Source organism: Hesperophylax consimilis, chromosome 8 (assembly GCF_061612785.1).
Source record: "Hesperophylax consimilis isolate HC1 chromosome 8, BYU_Hcon_1.0, whole genome shotgun sequence".
NCBI classification, from domain to species: Eukaryota; Metazoa; Arthropoda; class Insecta; order Trichoptera; family Limnephilidae; genus Hesperophylax; species Hesperophylax consimilis.
In genome coordinates this window covers 19,775,820-19,796,343 of record NC_142843.1, presented here as the reverse complement: position 1 = coordinate 19,796,343, position 20,524 = coordinate 19,775,820, and the positions used below count along the sequence as shown (strand labels likewise).

The 20,524-nt window shown below is 34.5% G+C and overlaps 1 protein-coding gene across 1 annotated transcript in view; it reads right to left on the bottom strand.

The window, feature by feature from the left end:
* The window catches only part of LOC149421682 (zinc finger Y-chromosomal protein), a 46,261-nt gene that overhangs the window by 2,434 nt on the left and 23,303 nt on the right, over positions 1-20,524 (bottom strand). The window contains exons 3-5 of the mRNA XM_089634309.1: positions 7,106-7,291; positions 6,156-6,312; positions 7-239 (exon numbers count right to left, since the gene is read on the bottom strand). Coding sequence (XP_089490435.1) covers positions 7-239; positions 6,156-6,312; positions 7,106-7,291 — 576 coding nt within the window. The remainder of the gene's footprint in view (positions 1-6; positions 240-6,155; positions 6,313-7,105; positions 7,292-20,524) is intronic.

Sequence of the window (20,524 nt, the reverse complement as noted above, 5' to 3'; positions counted from 1 at the left end):
TTATACCTGTCTATGGATCCACCAATGGTTATTTCTTCAATTTTTTTTAAATAATTGGCAACGTATATGTTGGTCAGCTTTCTGTCCGGATACAAAGATTGATGTACCGATGACAGATGGCCACTAAACTCCTTGGCGAAATTGCTTCTGTAGAGTTCTGGCGTCATGCAGTGTTCACATTCGTAAAGGAATTTGTTTTTGTGTTTGTTTCTCGACAGAACGTGCTTCCTGAGGTTTTCCTGAAATAAAAATTATAAATTTAAGAAGGCTGTATTTTTGAGAAAAAATGAACAAATTTTCTTTTCAGATATTTAAATCGGTTTTTAACGTGACATTTTTTTTATTACAAAGGGATATTTTGATATAAAATATTAAAAAAACGAGAAAACTGCCGAAATCCACCATAGTGTAGCGTAAACTTAAACAAGATATTATGGTGGTATCATTCTTTGGTCATAGTACCTTAAAATCTCATCACATAACCAAAGACCAACAAGTAAAAAAAAATTAAATTAATTTCCAAACACTAAAAAATTCTCTAGAAAAAGAAACTTGGAACCAAGTTTTATCCAATGATGACCCAAATCAATCACTAAACACCTTCTACACGATATTAAATAATAATATCAAGAATAGTCTAGAACCAAAACCAATACCTAGAAGAAAACACAAAAAAACCATGGATCACGCGTGGATTGATAATTGCAAGCCAACACAGGAATTAATTATACAAAATTTACTAAAATCATGAGAAATACTGCATGGCCAGGGGTGTACCAACTAATGGAAATTTAAGAAAGCAATACATTATTTATAGAAATTTTTTTAACATTCTTATGAAGAAATGTAAACAAGACTATTATACAAAACAACTGCAAAATTCTGAAAATGATTCTAAAAAAACGTGGCAAGTCATAGATGAAATAATAAATAGAACACATAAAATAAAAACATTCCCCAAAAAAATTGTAATACACGATAAAAAAGTAATAACGGACATGGGAAAAATTGCGAATAAATTCAACGAATTTTTACAAATGTTGCCACAGATTTAATAAATAACAATCCCTAATTTCAAAACACTATACACGAACTCACACAAATGAACAACCACTCTGAAAATACTCCTAACTTATCCCAATTTAAACGGGTAACTGAATCTGAAATTATAATACACATTGACACACTTAACTCAAATACAGCAAATGGTCCTGTTGAATTAAGCTCACAATCAAATCTATTAAACAACACATTTCCATGCCTCTGCAATACATTTTTAATTCCTGCTTTGAAAAAAACATTTTCCCAAATGCATTTAAACTCTCAAACATTGTACCAATACATACATCTGGATAGATCACTAAACTTGACAATTACAGACCAATATCGCTGATATCTCAACTTGCAAAGATATTAGAAAAAATTATAAAGACACAAGTATTAGTGTTTCTAGAATCTAATGCATTGTCCCCAAACCAATGATGCTTTATTTAATCTAACAAAAAAATTATACACCAATCTCGACTCAAATATGAGAAATATAACAATCTTTTTAGACTTAAAAAAGGCTTTCGATACCGTTAATCATAATAAACTAATTAGAAAACTTAACAACATAGGAATTAAAAATAAATGTTTGTCGCTTTTAACAAACTATTTACTTGATCGCAGACAATCTACCAAAACTGGTGCAAACATTAGTAATCTTGCATCTGTGAGACGGGGTTCCGCAAGGAACAGTTATCGGTCCGTTATTGTTCCTAATCTATATTAATGACCTATGTAATATTAGTATACCGGGAAAGCTATTCTCGTATGCGGACGATACTGCAATTACCGTTCATGGTAAATCCTTGGACGAAGTCTCCGACAGTGCAAATAAGTGCACATCCATTGTCAAAGAATGGCTCAATCAAAACCTTCTAACCCTTAATTGTGAAAAAAACTCTTTATATTCCATTTTATAATGGCAAAAAGGCGGCACCCTTATCTCCCTTAAATATAAGGTTTCACAAAAATACTTGAAATCCTGTCTCATGCTCTAACTGTACAGAAATGAATATGGCGAATACAGTTAAATACTAATAAGGTATTATAATAGACAGCCAACTCAAATGGACAGATCACATACAAAAGCTCGTAAATAAACTTAGGTATTTAACTTTAATTTAGGCGTGTATAATACGCATGTTAAGCCGCTAGAAACAACGCAAAAAATAATAATAAAGATATTGTTGCATAAAGATATGAACTACCCCTCCCTGCCATTATTCCAAGAAGCAAAATTGTTTGAGATTAGAAAAAAATACTGTTTACAATGTTTAAAATATATATTTGCTCGAAATACCCTTTTTACAAAAAATGAAAACCGATTTAGTAATAGGTTAAATAATGTTTTTAAAGTTCCACTGCGTAAAACCAGACTTTCGCAAAGACATGCGTATTTTATAACACCAAAAATGTATAATGCTCTCTATAAGACTACAGAAATTCAATGTAAAAATAAATCCTCCTATAAAAAATATAAAAATGTAATAAAGTCTTGGATAAATACCATTGATACAAACATTTACTTGCCGTAACATCCGACCTGCTGTAACATCTGACCTGATGTAACTTAACATTTTTAATTTAATTTTATTTTTATATTTTTCAATCATGTCTTTTTAATTGTAATTCTGTAAACACTGATTTTTTATGTTTTCAATTTTATTTTCTAATCTTCTACAAAGATAATGTATGTATGTGAGTAAAATTTTAACTGTTAATAAGCACAAGTATACCCACGAACTTGCGATGCCTATGTGGGATTTTTTTGGTTAATCTGCTAAATGTATTATTTTTTTACTTTTTAATTGTTTATATTAAAAATGTGTTTCCTTTATTGTAAAATTATACCAATGTATGTACCAGAAAAATTATTAATAAAAAAGGTCAATTCAATGTAGAATGTACTGCATAACCATACCTGCCGTCCAATTTGGGAGGCAGGTATGGGTACCGCCGCCCCGGGAACCATTTATTGGATAACTAACACCTGGCTCTGGACCGAGCTTTTCGAGAACAATTTCAAACCGCGGGGTAAGGGATGTATGAAAAATGCCAAAACCTACTTAATTTTTCAATGACTTATTTCATTCCTTGTCTCACCGAATACTCAAAAAATAAATACTAAAGTCCACCACTTTAGCGTCGAGCATCGGTCTGGTAGATGAGACAAGGATATCCCATTCCTTGTCTCATCAGTCGCATCAAAAAAATTAAGTAGGCTTTGGTATTTTTCATACATCTTCCCTCCACCCCGCGGCATCAAATTGTTCGGTTGTGTAATTTTGACGTCAGCAACAAGAATAGTGTATGGCAACTCTGGGGACACGTACGTAAGTTAAGTTAATGAACAGGTAGTACTCGAGGCCCATAGAAAACGTACGTTAAATAATTTTTCTACGAACCTTGGGTGGTACCTATACATTGACTTATAGTAGGTAGTACCTATCTATAAATATTTTTTATTCTTCTTGGACGAATTCCGCGCATCGCCAGAATATAATTTCGTGGTTTGGCCTATTTCAGTATATTGCTCGCCATACATTCCCATAGGTAGTGCATGGCGAGCGATTTGCTGAAATAGGCCGAGCCATGATGTGTATAGAGTAATGTGTCGCCTACCTAAAGTGATGTCAATTAACCTACCTATATTTTTCCTCCAATTCATGTAAGTAGTATTTTTTTACATTGGTTTTAATATCCCATCCCTTATATCCCCTCAACTGACAAATGAATGGTTTCCAACTTTTAACTAAAAAGGTAGCAAGGTGTCTATTACGTAGATTATAATAATTCTAGTAGGTGGTATGTATCCCTTTCGCCCAAATCGTACACTAATTTATTTTTCTTCGTGCTTAAAAATTCTAAATGCTGTGTTCAAAACATCGATGATTTATTTAGCGCCGTTCAGCACGGTGCGCGGTGTTCGTAGTTAGTACCGATAACGCATGACGCGGTATAAACCCGGTGTTCGGCATGCGAATATCGCGTGAAGTTTCCTGCAGATGCGTTAAAGATTCCGCACGTCTCGCTGTCTGCGGCGTCGATATGTTTATTATGCGCTGAATTAATGTGGCAAGCCGCGTCCCGCTGTGTACTGAAAAACCAACCAGCTAGCCATAAATAAGGCCGGATCTCATATGAACCATCCGTGGTCGTCACAGCAGCCATTGAAGACAACACTGAGAGCTGAGATTACCTACTAGGAACGTGCGAGAATCGCATCACGGCAGCGGCGTTGGGAGATACTTCTTGGTTCTTAGGGTGCGATTTATCACGACGAAAGTGTGAGGAAAATATAACATCAATCCGAGGCGAATATCGGAGTCAGGATTTTTATTCTCCCAACGCAGTTATGCTGTTTTTTAATCGAACGAGGATATTTTAAAATTGAAATTTGGTGGATCAAAATATCTGAACATCTTATTCCAAAAAAATATCACTATAGTACATACCTATATTGTGGGAGAAAGGAAGTACCCTAGGAGGAAATATTCTAGAATGGTAGCAGCAAAATTAGATTAGGTGCCTACCTACACGGGTGGTTTTTAAAATTTTTATTTTATGAATATGGTTTAACATTTACCCCATTACATTTGTTTTTGTAAATTTTACGTAACTGATCAACAACCATACACTAATGGTTATTATCAGCTGTGTACAATTTAAAACACGTTTTTAATAAGACCTTATGAATTTCGATATTTTCTCACAAATAGGGAATACTAGTTAGACGATTTATGAGAACTGCAAGAAACTTGTTGAAATTTTATAAGAATCTCTATTTTATTTTTAAATTTTTTAATTATATTAAAAGATGTACATACAAAATATGATATTAAATATGTGTATAGTAATTTGTATTTTTTAGTCCTCCTAGGGTCACTAGGGTGACTTGTGCTGAGGCGAGCTTACGTTATTCATTTCTGTTTTGTTAGTTTTCTACTTCGGTTTTAATGTTTTTTTGATAGTTTTTTTTATTAATCTCTTTTAGCCAAATTTTTATTCTTGATTTGTCAAATTTTCTATTCGCTTTATATTCAGCTTGACCCATGGCTCTAACCCATGAATCAGCAGAATTTTATTATTTGAAATCAATAAAAAAACGTACTCAATATACGTACTGATTAAATAACACGGTAAGAAAATAATGTTCATATTTTGAGAAAAGTGCGTGAACAGTAAACAGCCCAATAATAAACCAGCGAGATTTTCCGCAAAAAATCACAGTCGATCGAATAGATAACACACATGCAGAACTAAGCACTATACTGCTTGAAGGAGGCCCGCGAGTATTTTTGGTGCAGGCACGATTCTCATTAAGGAAATATTGCCATCCGGAAAATATTATTTCCGATAGGACATAAAGTAATATATAAGGGGGAACAAAAGCAATAAGCGATACATAATGCCGCCAACGAGCCGTCTGCAAAAACTGATCCGCGCAAATCTCGGCCAAAAAGCTCGTTAAGATGGCCGTTCATTTTCGTATATCACGTCTCCGAGCGGCCAAGTTGGCGTGGCGAGGAGTCCTCGCTGTGACGAACCCGTTCCTTGAGATTTAACTGGCACCACGCTCTCTGCTTCTACCATTACCTTGAAGGGTTCATAATTAATGAGGCAGCTGTTTAATGAATATTGGCACTCATCTCATTCCTCGGTTGCGAAGTTATTCAGCCGATTGCCAGCGTTACTGCTGCTTGTATTTGTTCTTTACGGTCGATATCCTGGAAATTTACCCACACTTAGCGAGTCACCTACCTGAATTGATGCAAATGTTCTTCAATATTTATAGAAGAATGTCGTTTGAATAGTCGTTCTTGCGTGAAATATTTATAAGAACAAGGGAAGACCAGGTGAGAGCATCTTAACCACAAGGTAAAAGAAACTTTGAAAAGTTCCTATGTAGTTCCAACGGGGAGAGTCTGGATCAAGGGTCAATGACACAATTCACGTTATAGATTAACATAGGTTGTTCTAGGCAAAACAAAGAACGATAATTAAATAAATGTCAGAGATGATAAGGTGCATGATTGAAGGTCAATGTTCGGTTCCACGTTTTAGGCTGATAGGAGAGATGTCTGATGAGTTAGGAACATTTTCCTTACCAAGTTATTACAGGTATAAGAGCAGTATCGACAGGCAAAGGGCTTGGAGCCCGAGTGCAAGCGCATGTGTCTCTCGAGGCGGGCCCTCTGTTCCGTTTTGAAGGGGCAGTGTGGGCACTGCACGTTCTTCTCTCGCATGGAGTGTGTCTTGCAGTGTCTGCGAGGAAGATATAAAATACATGTAAATAATGACGGAGTATGCATCTAAAGCTAGTATCGACGAGAAAGTCTTTAAAGAGAAGACATTCGCGTAGGCCATATACATCAAAAGAGGGAGTCAAAAGTAAATATTTGGCTGCAAATGGACTGGGGTCGGAGATGAAAATGGATAACGGCTTCTGGCTTCTTCTGCTACCTGCAGTGGAGTGCAGTGAGGTGCATCTGCCCACCTACTGTACGGCAGGCCGGGAGACACTGTTGAAGGAGATTTTTTGACCTCTCCAAGAGGATTCTATCGATCCATCGCCCTGCACCACAGTGGGAGAAATGGATTCGTACGTCCGTCACTCCTGGACACACTGACCGCCTGAATTCCTACCCACCCCTCATGTTTCCTTCCCAGAACTTCCACTACTTTATTTCCTTAAAAAGACCCTCCACATATTTTCTTATATTATTTTGTATAACATATATTTATCATATAAGATATAAGATCTGTATAATTAAAAAAAAAAAAAAATAAATAAAGATGTACATTATTATCTGTAAAAGCCCTATGGGCGTTTAAATAAATAAATAAATAAACATAACATCCCTAAAGATGGCATAGGCTATGAGGGAAATTATTTTCCTCAGAGCATGTAGAGCTAACGTAAAAAAATGGTATGTAAGTGTATAATTTAAAGGGAGAGTGACGAGGACCACGTATGTGGATTCGAGTGGTTTGGTTTGGCTATCCAGGTGAGAGAACATCTCTTAGATTTAAAATCCAAAGTCAAAGAACAGAATACCTCGCTAACTGGTTCTTTGTTTTGGCTGCATACTGGCACTCGGTGCAGCGGTAGGGGCGGGCGACAGAGTGCGTGGTTTGGTGCACGCGCAACTCGGAAGGGCTGCGTGCGGTGTAAGTGCATTCGGGGGCCGGGCACGGCCAGGGGCGGCCCGAGTGCCGGGTCGCGTGCTGCTTTAGATTGTACCTATAAATTGAAAATTAATATAAAACAATTAACAACAACTACTGAAATTCGTTGACTTATTTTTTCATATTTTTATAAAGGTATTTCAAGTTTCAGTGTGTTCTTAGTCATCGATTTAAAGTGCAGGGGAAAGGAAGTTATGAATATTTATAGGCATTATAGGTTGGGTGTAACTAATAAAACGGCTTTACACAGCACAAAAATAATATTAAAAACAATTCTATTTAAACCATAATTCAGCATTCAAAGAATTTAAAGTCTGAAAACTAAATATATATTATATTTCTACCATGCAACATTACAAATTTATAAAGATAATATTCGAAATAATATTACACCATTTTAAAACTCAGACAATTTTCAATTCTCCCAACTCTAAAACATAAAGAAAAAATGGTGCAATTTAACTATAAATATCTTGCAGTAAATTTTTTTTAATTCGTTACCGGATGGTATCCAAAATATAAATAACATTGAAGATTTTAAACTTCACGTAAAAAACACTCACTGAAAATATAAACACAATACTTGAGCATATAGATAAAAATTACGATGGTGGTTCATCTTACGTATAAAATTAGGTGAAATGATTTTTATATTTTCTGTAAATTATGTAACATTATTTTTTTAATAAACATTTAATAAAAAATACTAAAGGAAATCGATTTTTTTCAATAATACGTCAGTTTTTTTAGCAATATTAGACAAAACGTGATAGAAATATGTTACCAGAAAATGGCATTTATTTAGACTAGGAAAAAAATGTGATCCCAGGTTTCCATCTCAAGTTCACAACTTTTTCGACATATTTTCAGCACCACGAAACCATAATCATTATTTTTAAACCATTTTTTTTCTGAAAAAGTTAATTCACTATCCTGAACGTATAATTTTTTCATAAAAAACTAGTCTCATACGGAGAACAATGATCCTGTTAAAGAAATGATAGCATGCCGATTCCCTGTTATAATATTATTCATTCAGAATATATCGAGAACACGTGTTCTTTTCCTAGTGAATATCATGACGGAATGCGACAGTATCAATATGTCAATAGCAATATTTGTATTTATTTTTATTTATTCCTTTAGATTTACATACAGTACAATATGATACAAGATATAATTAAAATATTTTTAGTGATTATAGATTATTGTACCTTATCAGGTCGAAATTATTAAACTAGGCAAATTGCCCGTTCCAAGGAACCAAAAATATGTGAAAGTAAGTGTGTGATTTGTCTATGTCTATAATATATCTCATTATGTGGTATTATGACTCATAAAACAAAAATAAAAAAAAACAATCGATCTATATAATAGCAATAATGATAAGTAGAGAGCGAGTACATTATATTGAGTATGTGTTTTCTTATCGAAAGTAGCCAATTGGGTAAGTAAGAATACAAATGTAGTATTATAAAATAACGGAAAAAAACATACTATAATACAAACATTAATGTATATACTTGATAGATTAAAGAAGAATAATGTATATCTCGTGTACAATATCATGGTGGTGTTATGACTCATAAAACAAAAATAAAAAACAATCGATCTAAATAATAATAATTATAAGTAGAGAGAGAGAGTACATTATTATGAGTATGTGTTGTCTTGTCTAAATTATCCATCAGGGAAAGTAAGAATACATATTGACTATTATTGAATAACGGATAAAAACATATTATAAAACAAACATTAATGTACATGCTTGATAGATTATAGGAGAACAATTTATATCGCGTGTACAATATCATGGTGGTGTTATGACTCATAAAACAAAAATAAAAAACATACGAACATGTGTTTCGCCGTCCTCATAAAAAATCGCTTTAAATTATACTTTGTTAGGAACTCTGTCAATACATTCGTTAAAGGTCTGCAGTCCCGTTTTAACAGGAAGACGAACAATTTGACCAGCTTTATAATAAATTAACAGTATTCATATCAGTAAGTTTTCTCCTTGTATGATAAAAAAAATATTTCTCCTTCTAGACACTAAAAATGGCTTCGTTATTTCAAAGAAGTTGTCAATTCTGAATGTTTTACTTACTTTTCTTTAAATGTACAAATAACTAAAATAAATAATTAACTTCTAGGAATAACGCAAACTTTCACGATTATTGCTTAGCACATGTTCTTGCAATGTCGCAAAACCCTACATGAAAAACCAATTAAAAACGCCTTGAAAATGTGTTTAAATAATTTATGTTGCACAGTGGTAATCAATAATAATTTTGTAAGCGGTCAATCAAAGAGTACGTTGGAATACAGTGCGAGTGTATCGAAGAACCTCCCTCTAACGGCCGGGACCCGAGTGAGCTTTAAGATTTACCGTGTCTCCACCCCTTCGTTAATTTAAAATATAAATAAAATGATTTCTAATCATAATTTATTATTTGATCGATGTGTTGGATGCAATGTAATATTTCAGTGTGCATCAGCGTGTACCTGAACCTTTCTGTACTGTCCAAGTAGGTATGTACTTGAACAATTAGTTTTATTGTCGATCAAGGTGAAGCAATATTTAAATAAATCAGGTGCACACAAAACAGTTAAATTGAAAAAATAATAAATAAAGGTAATTTTTGAATTGAAGGTTTTTTTGCATGATATATTCTGCCCAGAACTAGAGAAGCTATCGCACACCAATCAACTAAGTAAGTGCATTTGAAGCAACGCCAAACATTTGACTTCTGGATTGTTGTCCAGTGACTTTGAATTATGAATGATAATATGCAATTATCCAAATTTTATTACTTTTATTTGATTGTTTTAAAAAAAGCTTCATTATAAGCGTTCGAAAAGTAGAAGAAGAAGACTATTGAAAATGATTTGAAAGGGAGGTATCTAAATACGAATGATAGAGGAAGCGGGCTAGCATAAAAAATATAAATAAAAAGCATAAGCGACAGTTGTGAAAATATTTAATAAAAGACAACTTATTTAAAATAGATATAAAATCTCTTGACATCTGAGTTAAGTAGCATTTAAAAAAACATTGTGATTTTATAATATTTATAACATGTTAAATAACAGAAACAGATATTATGTTTTTTATAATTTTCTTTTTTCTATCGAGGGAATTGAATATAATAACTTTTAAACTCGGCATTTGAATAGAGATTATCTTAAAAATATTATATAGGTAATTTTTAGGGCTTAAAAAATAAATAAATGTTCAAGGTAACGTAAGAATGTTATTGTGTGAATTATAAGTATGTTATTGTGTGAATTATAAGTAAGTTATATTATTAAATAGTCCATAATAGGCACTGATATAAAAAGAAAAACTAATATAAATGAAATGCATACTGAAATATGTCAGTAGAAATTTAGAATGAGGGGATTAATATCAATTTTATTTGGAATTCGTAAAGATCTGGGCGATCTTCTATAAATACTGTGATTGCCCCATTACCATGAACTACAAAGGATGATAAAATCTACATGAAATCACTATTCGGAAATGAATATGAGGCGCTCAGAAATATAATATTTCCGTCAGGGCAAAAAAGAATCTCAAATGAAAATTCCCGGCATTAAAATAATTCATGTCTAAGTCGAAATAATTTACTACCCTTAAGACAAAAAATTTAGGGTAAACAGGGGCAACAAAGGCCCGAGGCAATGAGGCAGGCGGGGAGAGGTGGGGTAAAGGGGGGCACACACACGCTGCTCAAGCAACTTGATTTGGCCCATAAATAAAATGAACACAATATAAAGTTGACAGATTTATTATGCCGGGAAGGAGGGAGGGTGGTTCGTCGGCTTGGGTCGGGGTAGGGGACGGAGAAGATGTGAATGATAGGCGTCTGCAAAATGTGTAAATATGGGAATATCAGGGAGCCATAAGCCAAGTATTTTACTTCTCAATGTTTTGGCAAGCCTTTTGATATGCGTTCCTTTAGATTCCTCTATAAGTACACACTTTTCTTGATCTTAAGAGTTTAATTGCTAGAGGGCAGGGGCTTTTTTCAGAAAAAGTGTTTGGTTATTACATTAGGTACCTACTTAATGCTATTATTACAGCAGACGGTACAGACGGTGTCCGGGCTTGTTCTACATATGGGAAACTAGTGATTTCTCAATTGTTTTAAGCAACGGGTTAAAAAAACTTTTGAAGCCGGATGTGAAAAGCGTGAGCTTCAACGGATTCCAAAACACAGCTGATATTATTGATGATTGATATTTTCAAATTTGACTTAAACAATTCCAACTTTGAACTTGATTTACTCGAACTCGAACTAGAAAGCTCCACCACAAAATCGACCCCAAATGTTTCCCGCTTTTACCATAGACACGGTTTATTTGTTAAAAATCCGTCTTTCCTGAAAATCTTAGCTACTCTCAGTTTTATTCGCATTAAGTTAACATTGAATAATAATTGTCGGCCCAAATAAAAAAAAATTAAAACATTTTTTCAGCAAACTCACGCGTGACAAATTAAATTAAATTTTTAAACATTATTTTTTTTTCGGGGCAATTTTGTATTTAGAATGAACATACTGACAAGCCATATTATTTGTTAGATCCTGTTATTATTATGTAAAATCATCGATTCAATGTAGATACTAATTTAACATTTATTTTTTTTTAAACCGGGTCTACAAAACCTAGGTTTATGAATCTCGAAAACATTGCACTTATGTGATAAAATACAAAATATACTTCTAAAACACTGCGAATTATAATTGAAGACGATTTCCTTTTGATAGTTAGCTCGTGGCGCCCATTCGTTTTCCATTTAGTACAAATTTAACTTAAAACACATCAAGGATTAAATGTCGGGGGCGCAGTGACGGATTCAGTTATTGTTGATCAATTGATATAGTAAAAAAGGGATTAAATCGAAATATTTATTCAGGAATATTTCTAGAAATCATGTGCAACCGTGTTGAAATCCTTGAAAATAATTCTGAACATCATTCCAAACTCATCGAGAAGTTGAAGAAAAACATTAGACTTAACAATTTTTTACCTAAATAATAACTAGTGAAGCGGTTAATTTTATTGTTTAACCATTTTGGTAGCAAAAAGTTTCGTCACAGGTTACTTTGCAGGCGCAAGGTTGGAGCAGTCCGCTCCGGGCGGTGACTTGCCAAGGCGCAGAGGACCCAAGGAGTAAACATGAATACCCAAAACCTAATGCAGCGCTTTTGAGGTTTTACTAGCGCCGGCCCTGGATGCGTTTGTAATTAAATGGATACACGTCTGCTAGAAACATGAATTGTCGCTAGTATTTTTTAAAATTTATTTTATTTATTTATTGGCTCGCCAACAAAATACATCACATAATTTTTACAGTAATTTACATTTACAAATGGTTACAATGATGTTTATAATTATACGTGAGCACAACATTAATCTCAATATTCTTTGTGTAATAGCAATTGGTAAGTTACAGTAATAATAAATTTAATTAAAATAATGTATATAAAAACAAGGAGGATCGAAATCAATTATTAGGAAGAAAGATGCATACATACTTACAAATATATCACACATATATACACGCATACAAGCACACATCTAAATACATACATATATACACATATATATGTACACACATACATAGATACATACATACAAACACACACATAAGCATATATGCATAGATGAGTACACTGTACGCATATTGTATGTAAACATGTACACACACACGCACGCACAGATACATATATTGTAGAGCTAATGCATAAGTAGGTGATTGGTAAAGAAATTGAAATGATAAAATGGCTCTAAGTGAAGAGATCATCAGCTATAAGTGTATATAAGTTCTTTCTGAAGGTATTCATTGAGTTTGAAAATATATCTAAGTCTAGAAGATTAGTATTGTGTAAGAGTAGGCACTATGAGTACTGGACTGGGAGGATAAAAAAGAAACAGATTTCACATCACGGGTGGGCAGGTTGTTCGATTAAAGGACTTATAATAAAAATAATATTCGGATTATTTGTAAAGCGCCGTTTTAGTGTAAAAGTAACAGTACCTATGGCATATGAAGCAGAAATAGGGGATCAAAATAACCATCGCAAAATGCTCTAAAATCTGCTTTTGTAAAATTTTTACACAAAGTATATATAACAGATGTAGCAAAATCAAGTTTACAAACAAAATATTACGCTTTTTCGACGGAATAACTTAAGACAGTCGAGAATATTTGTTATAAATAATATATGTTCTTTTAGTCAAAATCAATTACTCTTTGAGTGGTTTCAACTGTTTACCGATTTTGTTCAGATTTTATAAATAACTTTGCTTTAGGGCTATAATGGCGGGTGGAGCGGCCCTGTAATCCAGACCCGAATCCGGTCCCGTTCGGCAGGCTGGAAAGATCTGCCCATGAATATAGATTAGCATCCCCGCGAGGTCTCAGCCATCAGATTCGGGAGAAGTGCGTCTCGGCTGGAGTTCTAACTAACTCTGTTGGCAGTGGCAAACTTTCTAATTCCGATGAGCCATTTTATCATACCTACTAACGGTTCGTGATGAGCTCACTGCTCGACTCGACGGTTTCGACCGAGGAGTAAAACAAGTCGCAGAGGTGCGCAATATATCGGGTCCTTATCTTACCAAATATAGAAAAAAAGGTAATTTTGTTAATGAAAAAAACAACAATGTCGCCCTTGAACACATCCACAAATATCTATTCGCGATCGACGACATTTTCATTTTCTTAAAAAAAATTTCGAATGCATAATGGCGGTACCTATTTGTGAAATGATTGATGAACTTAATTTGGACGTGATATGAAATTCTGTTTATTTTTTTATTTGTTACTTTTTGCAAATCTATGTAAGTAGGGTATAGAAATATTTACCCCTCTCACTAGGGATATATTCTGTGTCGAGATGAGCAACTTAACGAATATTTTATTTTAACAGTAAGTACTCAAAATGAAGGTTAATTTCGACAGGTACAATATTATTTATTGTCACATCATACTATTATTGTTCTGCCACTGATAATCCTCCGTAATCTCTTGTCATATATGGGGTTTATGAGAATTACGACATCACCTTTGGTACCTAGTACCTAGCTATGCAGATTAACAAAGAAAAAAAAAGTTCTAAATAATAATACCTTCGTGTAAAATATTGATGACGGAAACGCACAAGAAAAGCTTGACGATACAAAAAATATACGTATCCCATTGTAAATCTTGCTTTCTAATCTTAAAAAAAAATAATTCGACAAATAGGTACATAGTCGATGTTCAGCAAGAGGCGCCTCCGAATATTTGACAAAGCACACAACAACCCAGCGACAAACAGAACTCTAGCACGATCCACCATGTTTATCCGAGCCGTTACGTCAGACATAATTACCAGGCACTAAGCACCGGCAACAGCCCCCCACCCAACCAACAGCACCCCATCTAGCGACAGCCGGCGAAAGTTTGAGTTAAAGATATTACACTTTGTGATCCTGATGGAGTCAACTCTTCGCTTGATACACACATTATTATGTAACGGGAGGAAACACACTAGGGCCGGACTTAGGACGAAAACCGATATTCGTAGTAAGTAGTTTCATAGTTTTCCAAGGTTTTAAATATCGAATGTTGGAGACAATCATCCTGCTAGTATTCAGCCGCTCGCACCAATCGCATACGTTCAATGGTCATAGATCACATGAAAATGTGATCTACCGTAGATATATCAGTCGGGCAGTTTCGGAATTGTCGCTTTACACGATACTAACAACATTTTGGAGTTTATACAATTTCGCGTATTTTGGCCATCTAAATTAGTGATAATATATGTCAAGGGGATTTCGAGGTGCGCCTATATGCAGATTTATCAATATTTAAAATCCATGTTAAACAAAGGGACAGAGAAAATATAACGTTTCTCTTTCCTAAATTTTGTATAGGATAAATTTGGTAAAATTATTCGTTTTCCTGTTAAAAATGGGACTGCAGGCTTATAACAAATGAATTGGAAGAGTTCCTAACAAAGCATCAGTCAAAGGGGAATGTTTTACCGGGCGGCGGAACAAATACTGATATTGATATTGACATACTGATATTATCGCATTCCGTCATGATATCTATTAGGAAAAGAACAGGTGTTCTGGATATATTCTGAATGACTAATATTTTATCAGGAAGTTGGTATGCTGTCACTTTCTGTGCAATTTCTTACTCATCAAAGTGGGTCCCATTCGTCGCTAAGGTTGTTTTAACACCTGAGGCAATCTGAGATTTTGTCGTCAAGTTACTGTAAATGATCTCTCAGGTTTATGACTTATTTAGAAATATTCCCGGTTGCATTAATTTTCTAATATATTCGTTCTCCTGATAACGCGGATGCTTGTTGAAAGTTTTGATTGTATCCCAAAACGAAATACTGTTTTTGAAAGCAGATGAAAGATTCTTTCAGATTATTTGTTTTTTAATTTCGGATATTACAAATGGACATATGGCATTAAAAATATTAAATTAATAAATAGAATAATTTTAGATTAAATCGTTTTGTCACTTACCGATTGTTTTTTCTAGTGAACTGTAAAAATATCACAATATACGAAAAAAACATATTAACTTACACAAACGTATTATTGGAAAGATGACATATAACTTAAATTTGTTTTCATTTCATACCAAAATCACAAACTTGGTTAAATCATTGGCCAAAATGCAAGGAATAGCGGTCGATGACTTCTTGGATTATATTAAAATTGTCTGGAAATGTGTATCGTAAACTTTTAAATGAAAATAACTACTAAATATCACAGGAATGCAAAAGGAGAGTCTGTCTCAGTTTATGCCGTAAATTACCCACACAAAAATACTCTACTGTACCGTGTACTAAAAGCCACAAAAATATCAAGGGGTTAAAACACTAACATAAGAAGATTGAATAATATATAAGATACACCTTATCGCGAGTAACTATTGTAGAATTGACATGAAATTGCTCTCAGTTCGGTTCTGTCACAAGGTGGCAACATGGCGAGGTGGCAAGGTTAGTAGCACGGCTACACCGTGTCTAGTCATCGCGTTTCACATAATCTCCTAATAACCGCCAGGGCCGGAGTAGAGCCTACCCACGCTAACTCCGCGCACATTGGGCGACGCCTTGTGTCGACGCTGCCGCCGCCCGCCTGTAACTTCAGGAACGTGATGATTTTTCAGTCGTAAACACGTGGCACTTTCGGGCGCGTGTAACGCCGGGAGTTATGTCGTAATTCGGCACATACAAACATGGAATACACAAAACTGAACGTATTTCAAAATAAAGTGTAATAATTATTGTATACACTAGGGTTGTTTTAAAGAAATAGGCGTTATTTTAATCCTTTTTATATTCCGGAAATCTTCAAAGAATTTAACATAATTTAAGTGGAAAATTTATATACATAAAAATGAATGATTCTTTGTTTGTCTCGTACGCGTTTCTATACCAATTATCCGATTGCGATGAAAATTTCGAAGTTTGTTCTTGTTAGTTCCAAGTGTTAAGAGTGTGGTTTAAATGGAAGAAAAAGTCGGGGATGATTGAGGAAGACTTCACACATTACCTCTGCACTGGAATAATAATATAATTTGGTAGCTTGAGCATAATATTATCTCAAGATGTTACCACAGTGATATAATAATTTAGAAAGTCTACAAGAAATTGCTCTACGTTTCAGAACGAAGAAAACTTAGCTCTGTTTTTTAGAAATTATCATTCAAATCATAACCTTTTATTAATTTTATTTTTAATACCTTTATTTTTCCCAATTCTTACATTAGGTACATACAATATTATAAAAATCAGTAAGAATAATGGGAACCCACTAAGGCGGAGCCTGTGCGTGGGTAATAATATAGTTAAATACATTATATTATTATACCTAGAAAGAAACAAACTGTGGGCATATAAAACAAAAACAAGATTACAATTTGTCTAGGCGGTTTGTATAAAAAGTGTTTACAATAGTGTATAGTGAAGTTATAAGTGTTTAGTGTAATATTAAGTGAATAGTTTGTGAGAAACATAAAGTGAAAAATTAAATAAATAATGTTTCAACTGCTGTATTGAAAAGCCATAATTTTAAACTCTTTTAAATATTAAGGAAGTTTAGTTATCACTTGAATATTTTTCGGTAAAAAATTGAAAGTATGAGGTTCAATGAAACTGCAGTGTGTTTGCATATGTTTTGTGTTCGTTTGGGGAGTACAAAATACATTATTATTTCTTATGTTGATTCTGTTTTCATTTATTTAGAATTTATTTTTGTTATTAAAGATATATTTCATAGTCTGCCAAATAAATAGATTATTATATACCTTCCCTTTTCCCTTCTTTTACCTAACGTTACTTTATTACCTCAAAACAATATTCCCCATTTATAGGGAACATTGTGTGCAAACATCACACCGGTTCCGAGCAATGAAAGACTTGAGAACAATAGGTATTCGATCGGATTTAAAAAAACCCCTCAAAATTGAAATATGTATTGTGGTGGAATTATATCAGTATGGGGACAATGCATTTTGAAAGCTGCATCTTTACGTACAATTATGTACATTAGGGAAAACGGAAGCCAAACGGTGTTATGTAGTTTTCAGAAAACGTTAAGCACCGGAGATAATGGCATGCGGGCTGGAAAGGTGTTTGGGGTGCAACACCCCGTACCTACCCTTAATTCCCGGTTTCCAGTTCCTACACCCACAAGGTACACCCTACTCTGGATACTGTTAATGGAATGGGGTGATTTTCCCTCTTTGGGTGAATGCGATTAAAACATAAGTAAAACTCGAAGTCTAACACATTTATTAAAAACAGATTTAATTAGACTTCTATTCATTTTATGAAATTTTTTGGGAGTTAATTACTACCCGGCTTGGCCCGAGGCTCTACAAATTTAAAAAATAATAATTTAAAGGAAAGAAATCAAACACTTAACGTATCTACTGAGGTTTTCTTTCAAATATAATCCTTGAAATTTATTTATCATTTATTCGGAAAGAATTCAAAATACAGTCAAGTCAAAGTGCTAGATTTTTACGATATAACCCAACTGCCCGAAGCCACTAATCTGGCGCTATGCCGAAATCCCGACGGGCCCCCAACGCCTGTAAAGCCCGCCACAGATAGCTACGTACGGATACGTTTAACACGTGACTTTTGTTCACTATGAACTACTACACATATCGAAACATAGCGGACCACGCACACGCCACACATGCTACCCACAATTGCGTTGGTATATTAGGTCAGAGGCACACGCGTGGTTCGCCGGCAGATCAAAGATGTAGCCATGTTGCTAGACCACGGCAGCCATGTTTCTTCCCCCGCTCACCCGCTAATAAAGACGTATTGAAATATCCAATGTGTGGTGGAAATACTGTATTAAGCCACGTAGCTCTCGTGTCAATCGTGGCCGTGCAGCATCGCGCGCAGCTATCTGTGGCGGGCTTTAAGTAGCTTCGATGTTTCTTTAATGAGTTTTTATTAAAAAAAACGGTCTAAATTTTCAAAAACCTACTATTTTGCATGTGTTAATCAGCTTCCTTAGTTTTTTGACATTGGAAAAAAGATTGATTCAGAAAAAATATGTTCCGTGACAGTTCAGAGGGCTTTATTTTTTAGGTGGATATTCTAGTGGACAAGTGTTTTTTTATTAACGTTCCATACTATTAAATAAATTAGTTTGCAAGCAAGCCTTTTTCATAAAACAGGCAAGTAAAAAAATGCCATTCGAATTTGGTCGATTACCAATAATATCTTTAAGTTGGACAAGATTGCATGTTCTGTACCTAATGTACCCATAAAAGGCATGTAATATATAATTACTTTTTGCGCAACATGTAATAATTTCACACTGTTTAAAAGACATACTAAAGCCACTGGGCTAAAAATACTGCTTAGTAGTTAATGGTGCACTTTTAGGCGCATAAATTACCCTCGTAGGGGCTGCAAAAAATTGTCGTAATAAATAGTGCACGCCACTGCACCTGTGGGGAACATTCCTGCCACCTTCGCCCCACAGCTCTCATACGGCGCGGGCGGCGGGTGCGCCACTGATGTCCTGCAATGGCTGAAGATAATCCGCCGCCACTGGATGCGCAAAAACATATTGACATTACGGTTCCTCAGGAAGGGCAGGGGCGGCGCAAGAATTACAAGTGCCAAATTGATTATTAATTATTAATTCTATTGCAGATAAAGAAGATCCATATTGTGATGCTATAGACTATATTGTTTCTTTCTTTCAATACCATTTTCAAAATCGTCTCATAAAATACATAATTTTTACTTCACGGAATCGCCTGTGATTTGGAATGTATATTTCAATTTTATGGTGTCTTATACACATTTAACCCAAAACAAAGAAAATTAATTTTACAACTTTTTTCTTAGAAGTCATTTCAGTTAAAATGGCATATAAATTCACACCCCACGATAGAAATGACAAGCTTAAAACATCAGAATTGACCTAGAAATTACAGACAAAAAAGCTATGCGTAAAAAGTAGTTATGCATTCAAAGCTTTGGTTCTTAGGGAAACTGTTTTTTTTTGCTTTGTAATTGAGATTATCAAAGAGATTACTTTTATGTTAAAAAAAAACGCAACATACTTTTCCAGGCTTTCTTCCTTCACAAGCTGTGGCTAAAAACACAGGGATCATCCTTCCGTAAAAAACTACTATAAAATCTATGATGCTATAAATTTGCAGAAATAAGTTTTTTTTTTTTTTAAATGCCCTAAATAAGTTGAAACGGGCGCCCCCGGTACTGACCCAAATGCCTTTACGGCGTCCAGTGTCCAGCGACCAGCGTCCACCTAGCGTCGCCGGCCGCAACTTTGTTTAGGACGCGAATAAAGGGGAAAAGCGGAGCAAGTCGCGCGCCCCGCTCGTAATTCTGGCGGGAAATTCTGCCGCCGCCGAATAATGTGGCGGGAACTGCCGACTGCAACATGGCGGCTGACTTATGTTTTGCGCCAGAATTGAGGTTAGGTTAATTTGAAGTGAGTCCGGGCCCGTAAAGTGGGGTCTCAGCGCAAAGATTTCGGAAGAATGTTGTGTTGCCCGTTTAAAAATTTCTGAAAAAGGACTGCTATTAAATAGAATGTTTGAGAAAATTCTTAAACAAAATAGAAAACTTAATGAGTTTAGGAACAATGAACATTTATTTAAAATAAATTAATTAATAAGTATTTTTATTTTTCTTCTTCTCCATGAGTATATCGTGGAGAAGAAAAAAATATTCGTAGCTTGAAGCTTTGAAAA